General features: G+C 45.8%; 1 protein-coding gene across 5 annotated transcripts in view; it reads left to right on the top strand.

Annotated features, from left to right (window-relative positions):
• The first annotated feature begins 10,037 nt into the window (after window positions 1-10,037).
• Window positions 10,038-11,952, top strand: part of LOC112233519 (probable E3 ubiquitin-protein ligase HECTD4) — a 69,562-nt gene continuing 67,647 nt past the window's right edge. For all 5 annotated transcript variants that reach the window (XR_002950769.2, XM_024401207.2, XM_024401205.2 and 2 more), the window contains exon 1: window positions 10,038-10,604. Coding sequence is in view for 4 of the 5 variants with exons in the window: in XM_024401207.2 (XP_024256975.1) it covers window positions 10,458-10,604 (147 nt within the window). In the remaining variant the exon portion in view is untranslated. The remainder of the gene's footprint in view (window positions 10,605-11,952) is intronic.

Here is an 11,952-nt window from a genome sequence, read left to right as displayed (position 1 = left end):
GGTATATATACAACTAAACCTGGACTTGCATGCATGGTGAGAATATTCTGTGGGAGCATCCACAAACAGGAAAGCTTACCTTCAATAACAGATAGAGATTGTCTGAGTGCTGCATTTTCTCTTTTGAACTCCCTTATTTGAAAGTTTGCAGTGGTTAGCTGCATTTGCATTTCCTGTTTTGACAGGTGAGGTCCTCCTCACTCTCTGTGTCACTTTGAGGTCTGGCCTGTAAGGACAAAGATTCTTTGTACAACTTACAAATTTAGACATGAATATTATTTTTTAAGAAAAAAATCCACCAACCCCTCTTTTACGCTACTGCTACTCTGTTTATCATATACTGTATATGTATGTGTGTGTGAGTGTGTGTGTGTGTGTAATAATGACAATTATAACAATACCGAATGAACACTTTTATTTTAACTTAATATATAAATAAAATCAATTTAGTCTCAAATAAATAATGAAACATGCTCAATTTGGTTTAAATAATGCAAAAGCACAGTGTTGGAGAAGAAAGTAAAAGCGCAATATGTGCCATGTAAAAAAGCTAAAGTTTAAGTTCCTTGCTCAGTTCCGTATTTCACTGAAAGAAGAAACGTTTTGTTTTCGAAATTATAGTTTCCGGATTTCACCGTATTAATGACCAAAGGCTCGTATTTTTGTGTTTATTATATTATAATTAAGTTTATGATTTGATAGAGCAGTCTGACTGAGCGGTTGCAGGCAACAGCAGGCTCATAAGCATTCATTCAAACAGCACTTTACTGCGTTTTGCCAGCTGCTCTTAGCAATGCTTGAAGCACAGCGCTGTTTATGACTTCAAGCCTATTAACTCCCGAGACTAGGCTGGCAAGACTAAAGTGTCTAAGAACATCCGATAGTCAAAGGTATATGAAATCCAAATGGTATAGAGAGAAATAGAAGACCAGTGACGTCGACCACCAAACACCACCCGAACAAGGAGAGGAACTGACTTCGGCAGAAGTCGTGACAGTGATTCACAATGACCTGGTTATGGAAGTCTAATAATTACATTATCTTCCATATTCCTACGGATACCTTGCAACTGGAGATCCCTTCAAAACGATTGCCTACAGTTACTGTGTAGGGCACTGCACGGTTGGGTGACCAGGGCCATCTGGGACTGCCTCCTGGGGGGAATTCAGGTGTGTGTGAAGGCTACCTGTGTCCTGCATAACTTCTTGAGGATGGAAACTAGGACCAGGATGGCATCTACAGCTTTGCAGACATGTGCTAGAGGAGAGGTCTGCTGCTCTGCAGGATGTTGCCAGGATGGGGGCCAACAATGCAACACAGGAGGCAATCTGGGTGCGTGAGATCTTCACCTCCTACTTCTACTGCTATTCCCTGGGAACAACAGACTACACTATGCACAACCAGAATACTTTTTTAAGAGCCATCCACATATCAATAGGAATATTCTTCCAGTCATTAAATTCCCAGTTCCTTTCCCTTTGATTTCTACTTGTCAGGTGAGGGTGCTGTTCAGGTAAGGTTGATGTGTTTACAAAACCAAACAGGCTCTTTTAAGAGTCACCCATATTGAAATTTTTTTGAACATTTAGACACCCCATAACCCACACCTACATACTGGTGCATTAATCAGAAAGCAGGCTCAGGTGTGTAGCTGTGGCTCCTTCCACACACAGATTCTTGTTGAAGGTAGTTAAGTGAAGGTAGTTAAATGGACAGTCTCTCCCTAAATTATACTAGCTGTGTTGGTGAACCCCTTCTGCATCTAAAACCCTCCCGCATCTGAACTTACTGAGACATAGAGGGCACAGCATGATGAGAGGTCACTTGGTCAGGTCAACAGGAAGTATTATTAAAGAGATGCTTTACATTGAAATACAGATAGAGATGTGATGTAGTAGTCCCAGAGTTAATGATCCAAGGTCAGTTTAGCATTTCACCTCCTGATGATTATGATGACTGAGAGTGTTAGAATAAAATAAAAAAAACTCTCTCCATCTGCCTCTCGTCTGCAGGTATGTTTTGATGTGAGAGAGGATGCCAACCCCCAGTCCTGTCATCGCCACCTCACCAGCTCTTAAGATAACCTTCGGCTCAAGGCTGGTTAGGAAACACAGCTAGATACAGTATTATGTAATTGTAATGACATGAGAGAATATTAAGTTTAGTAGCACTATAATTAATTAATCATATGTTGTCTTCCCTGTTCTTACCTCTTTCCCTTTTTGTCTTTTACACTCACACCTCTCTCCCTACCCCCTCTTTCTTCCTCAGATTTTATAATGCACACCAGATGTGCATTGAAGTAAAAATTGAACTTCTATGTATAATATATTATAGTTAAAATATTTATAATGCATGTATTATGTATTTATAACACTTGGATAATGAACTTCTTTCAATAAAGCAATTCACATTATCTACTGGAATGGGTCCACATTTTCTACTGGTTGAAATTAAGTCTCTCATTTGATGAAATACTACACCTATCATGTGTCCTCAGATCAGTGCTGATATTGAAGATGGTCTCCAGCGATGAACTTTTTCACCCTCTCCCACACCACGTTCACGCACCCCAACGGTCCCGCCCACTCCGCTTCTCACCGTATTTCTTCCATTAAAAATTAGTGGAACGTGTTGTTTCACCTCGCGGTACCACTCTCAGATCAAAATGATATGAAGCATCATCTGGATATGTGTGCAACAAAAGTTCAACATTTGACACCCGCTAGCATTTCTGTCAAGCCGTCAATACATAGTTTGACCCATGCATTCGATAAATCCAAGGTATGCACCACACAGAACGTACTGCCTCTGCAACACAATGCTTAAGGCAAACGCAGCGTTCCATTGGAAATGAATGTACTTCTGCTGTACCAAAATGTAAAAAACTTTTCGGTGTGATCCAGGCATGAAACAGTGTGCTGATGCGTGTATCGCTTTATCAGAAGTACGTCATTAATGACATGCAAAGCTTGTATGCTTTTTCAAACTGCTTGTTGCAAAATGCTAGACACCATTGAGTTCTCCATGGTTAGGGTCTTTCTTCGATTCCAAGCTGCTTTAAAACACTGACCTCTACTGAACGTACTTACAAATATATTTAGGATTTTGTCAAATTTCACCTGACCGGTAGCTTAGCAGGTAGAGTAGGTAACTATGGAACATTCAGGGATGTGAGGTCGAATGCACAATATTTTGAAAAATGATTTTATGTGAAACCACACTCTCGGCACTGTTGTTCAAATAATTTGTTGTTTGGTATTGTATAAGCCTCTGTCTTGTGCATCCGAAATAATACTATAGATTCAGTTTTGAATAGCAAACTTCAAGGTAAAACAGTGAAGCATGATAAATCCGGTCTTCAAACTGATTGTAGGCTACTAAAGCCAACGATTTACCGCTGCGCCACGAAATGTACATAAAAACAGCGGAGAAAAAAACGAAAGCGCAGAAGCTTTCAGAAATCCTCGGTTTCCCATAAGGCCCAGCAGAAACATCTCTAGACCGACAAATTACTCTCTTGCTACATGTGCAGTTAAAGGGGAATTATACGCAAATATGTTTTTTTTATACCTTAAAAAAAACATGGATTCAGAACATAAGTTCTCGATGTTTCTCTTTGAACAATTTAAATCATGAGAGCTAACATATATTTTTTTCCAAAACCAGGACATTTTTTAGTGAGAGAACAGAGTTCAGGAAATACTACATTTAATTGGGCCTACTTTGTGTTGTTTTAACCATTATTTTACCAGGTACATTGACATAAAACACCGCCGGCCGGAGGGCGCCCGGGAGTTGTGCTATTTATTTTTGTTGAAAATTATTATTCTTGTATTGTTTCACTATTGTTTTTGTCCTGGGTTAGGTGGTGGTTCTGGTGGTGGACTACAGGTGCACCAGCACCTGTAGGGTGAGTTAAAGGCCCTCTGGTCCTTTTTCTTTCTTATTTTATTTCAATTTCAGTTTTCCCCTTGTTTGTCCTGTTTTGTACCTCTCCTCCCCATTGTATCCTACCCCCCCCCCCCTTCAATTACTCCTACTGTTTTGAGTTTTGTGTTGCCGGCTAGCCCTTTAGGCGTGGCAGGCATTGCATTGTTGCGTGTTTGTCCGACTGTATTTTCCTTGTCCCCATCCACCTTATACTTGTTAGTTCACCCCCTAAAATTGCCTTTCGTTTCTTGTTTTGTGTTGTCAACTGGGGGACCTTTGCTGGCCGGCTCGCTGGCTGGTTAGCTTGGCCTGGTCTGCTGGTGAGGCTTGCTAGCTGGTTTGGCTTGGCCTGGTCTGCTGGTGAGGCTCGCTAGCTCTCTCGGCCCTCAAGCTTGGCAGGGTTTGTGTTGGTCAGTGCCCCTTTTGTTTTCCCCTTATTTCCCCTCACCTAAATTTGTTTGTTAGTCCCCCCCCCCCGTTCCTTGGTTGGTTTTTGTTTATTTTTGTCTTCCCCCTTCGTGTCTTTAATTGTAAAAAATTACACACAAAAAAAATAAAAAAATCCCTCCTTGTGTCCCTTCCCATCGTTGATAAGATTAGTTTGGTGCTGTGCTAGATAGCTTGTTGTGTGTCCCGTGGTACTGGTAGGCCCTGTTCAGCACAGCCTGGCTGAGCCTGCTAGTTCCTTGGCTGTTTTACACCCCCCCCTCCTTCTCCCCCCCCTCCTTCTCCCTCTCCTCTTCCCCCTCCCCTCTCACTAGTGTTGGGCTGTAAAGGGAGTGGGCCTCCAGCATGTCAGCAGCACAGGCTGGCATGAGGAGGCACCATGCAGTGCGCCTCCTTCTAAAGGAGAAGGGAGGAAAAATAATGGAGTTATCCCGATTGGATTTCTCCAGAAAATTCCTCCAGAAAGAGCTCGGCTTTCATCCCGCGCAGGTAAACTGCATCTTAGCCCTCCCCTATAGGAAGGGCTTCGATGTCAGTTTTGCCAACGCCAGCTACCTGAGGGAGTTCTGGGGGAAACTCCAGAACGCCCTGAACACCCAGGGGTCCCTCACAGCAATGTTTGAGGTGACCAAGCTGACGGATAATAGCATTAAAACCGTTATTATCCGTATGTACAATGAAACCGTACAGCCGGAGGACATTGCAGTATGGCTGGGCAGGTACTGCAACGTGAAGGGTCCCCTGATCCAGGTAAAAGACCTCGATGGGATCTGGACAGGGGCCTGGAGAGTCACTGTCCAGCAAAGGGAGGACCCTGGGGGCTATGGTGGGTTGAAAGCCATCCCATCCACCATAGTCCTCGGAGAGAACAGGGGCCATGTTCACTACCAGGACCAGCCCAAGCTGTGCCGTAAGTGTGGTGAACATGGCCACCTTGCAGACGCCTGTCAGAAGGTCGTCTGCATGAAGTGCCGGGAGGTGGGCCACCGCTACGAGGAGTGCACGAACGGAAGGTCGTGCAACCTCTGTGGCGAGCGGTCCCACCTCATCCGCGACTGCCCCTCCTCCTGGGCCAACAGGGCCAAGGCTGGAAGGAGGGAGTGGGCGGCCGCAGACCGGGCTTTCGAGCGCCAGAGGGCTGGAACGGCAGTTGCCGAGGTGGTAGTGGAGGAGCCGGTGGTAGTGGAGGAGCCGGTGGTGGTGGAGGAGGAGGCAGTAGTGGAGGCGGTAGTGGTGGTGGAGGAGACAGTTGTGGAGCCGGTGGTGGTGGTAGTGGCTGTAGTGGAGGGCGCGGAAGGTGTAGTGGTGGAAGAAGTGGGAGGAGAGGACAAAACCCTCCCCACCCCAATCCCCCTGCCCCAGACTAATGTGACCCCTGAAGGAGAAAGGGCCGAGAAAGACGGCTCCGGAGAGATGTTCAGCGAAAGCTCCCCAAGTGGGTCAGATATTATAGGGTCGGTGTCGGAAAGCACCATGGAGACTGTGTCAGAAGGTACGGGAGAGGAGGGGGAGATTCTGAAGGAACACCTCCCCCTACGTAAAAGAAACGCTGAAGAGCTCTCTGACCCCGAACAGGGTGAGGAGAAAAAGGGAAAGGTGGAGTGGGAGAGCTCTCAGGGGGAGGAAGAACCCAGAACCTTCCCCTCCAACTCCCCCAATCAAGTTTCCTTTTTAAGCCCTATTTTAACCTCCTCTCCCTTCCAAACTCCCTTACCCCGGAGGGAGAGAGAGAAAGTCCCGGAGAACTAACCCCCTTTTAACTGTTCAATGCTTCTTCTTTTAGCACTGTTTTTACTCACCCCTTTTATGGCTTTTAAAATCACCACTATAAATGTGAGGAGTGTAAGAACAGCAACAAGAGCACAGTCGGTTTTATCCTTTTTAGAAAGGTTTAACTCTGATGTGTTTTTACTACAAGAGTGTGGTCTACCCTTTTTATCCTCTTACAGGAAATGGGAGGATAAGTGGCAGCACGGGCCCTCCATTTGGAGTGGTTCCAATTTTAACAAGAACGACGGTGTTGCCATTTTAATCAAGACCCCACAGGTGGTGGTGAAGGGGAGCACGGTGGTGGTAGGTGGGCGTGCTCTTTTAGCCAATTGTACCTTTATGGGGAGGGATTTTAACGTGCTAAATGTGTATGGTTTTAATGACAAACATGACCGGTGCACACTTTTAGAAGACCTGCAGTCCCACATGCTAGGGAGGGATCCTCTAGTGGTGGGTGGGGATTTTAACTGTGTTTTAAGTAGAGCAGACTGGAGAGGGGCAGGAGGGGATTTTAAGGTAGACAGGTCAAGTGTTTTATTGCAAGGGCTGTGCAGGGATTTTAAACTGACTGACTGTTTTAAAACCCTGCATCCAAGAGAGGAGGGCTTCACCTGGACCAGTGGTGACGGCACCAGAGCCTCTCGCATTGATTATCTGTTTACCCGGGACTGTCCCCCAACTGATGCTAGAATAACCCCTGCTTTCTTCTCAGATCACGTAATGCTGACGTGCACCCTTTCACTATCTTCGGGGGTGACTGTGGGAAGAGGGCCCTGGAAATTGAACTGCTCCCTTTTAGAAGATGATAGAGTAGTTAGTCAGTACAGAGAGCAGTTCAGCCAGTGGCAGACGCTACAGGACTTCTTTGACACGCGAGCACAGTGGTGGGAAATGGTGAAGGGAAGGACGAGGACCTTCTTTAGAGAGATAGGAAAGAAAAAAAAGCAAAGAAAAAGAGAGACGCATGGTGGGACTGCAAAAGCGACTGGAAAGGTATTTTAACCTATGCCAACAGGGCCTTGATTTTAACCAAGAAATTAAAGAAGTAAAAAAGGAAATGGCACTTTTAGCAGAACAGAGAAGCAAGGGGGTTATTTTAAGAAGCAAGGAAAGGGAATTAGAAGAGGGGAGAAGTGCACCAGGTACTTTTTAAGAAAATAGTTAGTAAGGGTAGGATTATGACAGGATTGAGAAACAAGGACGGGGTTTTAAAAACAGACACAGAGGGAATAAAGGAAGTGGTCGAGGACTTTTATGGGGAACTGTTTGGGGTAAAAGATGTGTGCGAGGGAACAATGGGGGACCTTTTAACATACATCGACAAGACCTTACCCAATACAGACGACCTGAAAAAAGACCTGACGAGGACAGAAATAGACCAAGGACTGAAACGTTTTAAGAGGGGTAAATCACCGGGGAGGACGGCCTCCCCTTGGAGTTTTATCTGACCTTTTGGGATGTTTTAGCCGACGAACTTCTGACTGTTTTTACTGACTTCGAACACCTTGACAGACTACCCGACAGTTTTAGAGTGGGGATCGTGACTCTTTTATACAAGAAAACGACAGGACGGACCTGAAAAACTGGAGACCGATTACCCTTTTAAACTTTGATTGTAAACTTTTTACCAAGGTTTTAACACTCAGAATGTCTTCTGTTTTAGGGAGGTGATCCACCCGGACCAAACCTGTGCCGTGCCCGGAAGGAAGATCACGGACAGCCTGATACTGATCCGAGATGCCATCTGTTATGCGAGAGACAGAAACATGCGGCTTGTAGTCCTAAATTTAGATTTTGAAAAAGCCTTTGATCGGGTCTCGCACCAGTACCTCTTTAAGGTGCTGCAAAAATGGGTTTCCCGGACAGGTTTTTAGCTTGGGTGGGACTGCTGTACGGGGACATCACCAGCAAAATCCTTGTAAATGGGCATCTGTCAAAAGCAGTGGGAGTACACTGCGGCGTCCGTCAGGGCTGTCCGTTATCTCCTCTTCTGTTTGTGGCCTGTATTGAACCACTGGCACAGGTCTTGAGAAGGGACCAAGGGATCAGTGGGGTGGGTATCCCGGGGAGTGGGGGATGACCGCCAAGTGCGTCTTTTACATGGACGACGTCAACATTTTATGTACCGACCTTTTATCCGTCGACAGGACTCTGGACAGGACTGACTGGTACGGACGAGCCTCTGGGGCGAGACTGAACAGAGACAAGACAGAGGCCCAATTCTTCGGACCGTGGGCAGACCCAGACTTGACCAGACTACCTCTGACAGTTAAACTGACGGACATAAGGGTACTGGGGGTAAAGTTTGACCGGGGGAGGAGGGAGCGGTAACTGGAGTGGAATCCTGGGGACTGTAAGACAGAGACTGGGTTTTTGGGGACTACGACAGCTGACTTTTGAGGGCAAGGTTTTAATCATTAAAGCTGTGATTTTACCTGTGCTTTTATTAATCAGTTCTGTTTTTATCCCCCCTCGAAGGAGTATTTTAGACCTGGAGCGAATGCTTTTTTACTTCCTGTGGGGAGGCAGGTGGGAGAGGCTGAGGAGGGAGGTGGTCAAGAGGCCCAGGTCCAAGGGGGGGAAAGGCTTGCCTGACCTCTACTTGTTCCTGGGCAGCCGCTACACAGCGTTACATCTGACTCTTGCCACCTCCCCGGTCAACAACAAGACTCAGGCCCTCGCACGGTTCTGGCTGGGATCTTACCTCAGGACTCTGAGGCTGATCCCAGTCGACCTGCGAGCCCCAGTCTCTTTCCTGCTACCCCCCCCCTACGTCCAGCTCCAGAAGTTTTTAAGACATTTTAAACTGGAAAAAGAAACAGTCACGGTCTTAACAAAACACCGCTCTCTTCTCTCTCTTGTGCAGGATCGGGAACCAGTATGTCCAGTGCGCGGGCTCGCTATAGGTGAGCCCACAACGGTTTGGCGCAACGTGGCCCACCCTGCTCTCCTGAATCGGCATCGGGACCTGTCCTGGATGGTCGCCCACGAGATCCTCCCGGTCAGGGCCGTTATGCACTCACGGGGCATGGCGAGGACATCCGCGTGCCCCCGACCAGGCTGCGGCCAAGAAGAGTCGGTGAGGCACATGCTCTGGGAGTGCAGAGCCGCCAGGGACCTGTGGAAGGAAGCAGGCCCCCTGATCACCTCGTGTCTGCCAGCAGGGGAGGACCTAACACCTCAGCTCGTGCTGTATGGGGTGGGCCGAAGGCCCATTTCATCGAAGACCTTCACCAAGCTCTGGCCCACCCTCACGTGCCTGAAGGAAGCACTGTGGTCCTCCCGTAACCTGCTGGTAGCGAAAAACGTAGAGACCACCCCCCAGGCAGTGGCCATGGTAGCCACGGAAGCCCTGGGGTGGTACGAAAGGAAGGTGGTACGAAGGGTCCCCCACAACACCCTAGGTCCCGGCGGCCACGGCCTGACAGCGCTGCGGCGCCTAGGGCGATGCGCCTAGGGGAGGGATCTCCTCTGGGCCCCGAAGGACGGGACGATGATCTATTCAGAAGAGCAGGAGGAGGTGAGCTTGATAAAGACTCACCCCGCTCCTGTACAAGGGACTGAAGACAGCTTTTTAACAAAGTGGCTTTTTAACATGTTTTTCATGTCTTAAAAATGTTTTACCTTTGTTAGATCATTAGTACACATTTTAAATGGCTTTACAGATTTGATGTTTTTACAAGGAAAGTACTTTTATTAATGGTTGTTTTCATTGGTTTTAACAACATGTACTTTTTAACAAATTTAAATGTAACTTTCAAATGCTGTGTTTTATGCTTTGTTGCCGTTTTTATGTGTATAAATGATGTAAAAAAATGTATGAGCTTTTTAAAGGAATTGTGCCAATAAAACTTTTCCAAAAGAAGAAATTGACATAAAACAACAGGGGTTGGACCATTAACGGAGCCATTTTTCCTGCTTTCTTTTCGTGTTGTGGTTATGCTCAGACTTTGTGTTCAGCAGGAGAAGGCAGTCATTTATGAAACTTCGCTCTAAATATTACGGTTTACAGAGTGTCACATCCACTCTGCACTGTAAAGACGGTACAGTACGGTTGATAGCTAGCCTCGGCTAGATAAAGAACCTGTCCCACACAGTGCAATCAGCTGGCCGACCTATGTTAGCCAGCTAGCCACTGTAGTAAAGCAGTACGAGTGACATTAGTTAGCTAACGTAGCTGGATCGGACTACGTTTGAGTTTGTCATCTGACTGACAGCATGTCTGTCGGGTAGTGTTGTTGTCATTTTGGATATTGAATTTGTTTTGATGTTCGACCTCTCTGGCATTTTTCTCGGGGGAGAGAGAGATGGGCTCCGGGGCAGTGGATTCGTCCCAGTGGCTGTCAGTGAAGGAAGAGACTATTTTCCTTCACGATGGACTGATTCGGGTCACGGATCTGGCTGAACTTCCCAGTGAAATCGGGGTGTCTGAGCAGGGGGACACTGAGCAGGAGGTGAGTCTACTCTGCATCAACGTTTGTATTTCGAATGTTTTCTTGGCAACAACAGAGTGTAGTTAACGTTAGCTGGCTAACCGACTATAGTTAAACTAAATAGCCGAAAGCTAACGTTACCTAGCTAGCTCAACATTTGATTCCATATGAATAAAGTCACATTTAGCTGTAGAAACGGATTCTATTTTTAGCTAATAATGTTCATGAGTAAGGTGCCAACCCCGGCTTGACAAGCAGGTCATGACGTTAACAGTAACAATAGCAGGCTAACTGTTAGCCAACGTTAGCAGACAGTCTAACGTTACCTTTTGAAGAGGTAGTTAGCTATAACTAGGTACGTTATTCATGTCAATTGAAATTCTTATTGCCAGCTAATACTCAATGTGGTGATAACGTTGTTTCCTTTCCTGATTAATCTGAACCAGCTGCTATAACGTTAGCTATGCATCTCACTGTATAGGCATGATGACTCACGACGTAGCTAGGTATACTTATCATGCCCTGGCTTTTAAATCCCCACCCTTTGTGGGGAACCCCTTGTCATTTTTGGCCTAGACATTGGGTGCTCTTGAGTGGTGGCTGGCTATGGTTGTTGTGTTCATCAACTTATGCATTACGTTCTTCAAAGCACATTGGCATACAAACTAAACAAATACGATAGGAAAAGTAAATAAGGTATGCTTGCAAGCTCCTCAAACCAGTATGTAGCCAGGGGGTCTTACCGTTCAGAGTTCAGCACATAGAAGCACAGTATACTTCCTCATTGGCACACTTGACAGTATTTAAATGAACTGCCACAATTCAATGGCAGTCTTTTTTTTTTATTTGATCAATATTCATCTGGTTATGACACCTGTGCAATGCCTTGTGGCCTTTTACTCAACCATAAACACAAAAATATTGACTATTAAGCTAGCTAGCCTATGTGCTTGACTCTTAAAAGGCCTTTTCTGGTCAACCTTGACATTAAGGTTCAGAATAAGTACCGAATGAATGATCAATCCCGTTAGCTGTAGGAATCCATTGACAAATGTTCTAGGCATATCAGAGACTAGGGCGGCAGGTAACCTAGTGGTTAAGAGTGATGGCCCTGTAATTCAAAAGGTTGCAGGTTATCTATTCTTATTCCAGATTAGATTTGACTTAGATTTGTGTGTATTAGGTATTTGTTGTAGAATTTTTTTAGATGTTTTTTTTACTTGTTAGATATTGCTGCACTGTCAGAACTAGAAGCACCAGCATTTTGCTACACTCATACACAGTTAGCAGGTGTTATTGTATGTGACCAATAATGATTTGATTTGAATCCCTGAGCTGACTAAGTGAAACATATGTAATTGTGCCCTTG

This window comes from Oncorhynchus tshawytscha, linkage group LG04 (genome assembly GCF_018296145.1).
Source record: "Oncorhynchus tshawytscha isolate Ot180627B linkage group LG04, Otsh_v2.0, whole genome shotgun sequence".
In the NCBI taxonomy this organism is placed as follows: Eukaryota; Metazoa; Chordata; class Actinopteri; order Salmoniformes; family Salmonidae; genus Oncorhynchus; species Oncorhynchus tshawytscha.
The sequence above is the reverse complement of the archived record's forward strand: the minus strand, read 5'-3'. Positions and strand labels throughout refer to the sequence as shown.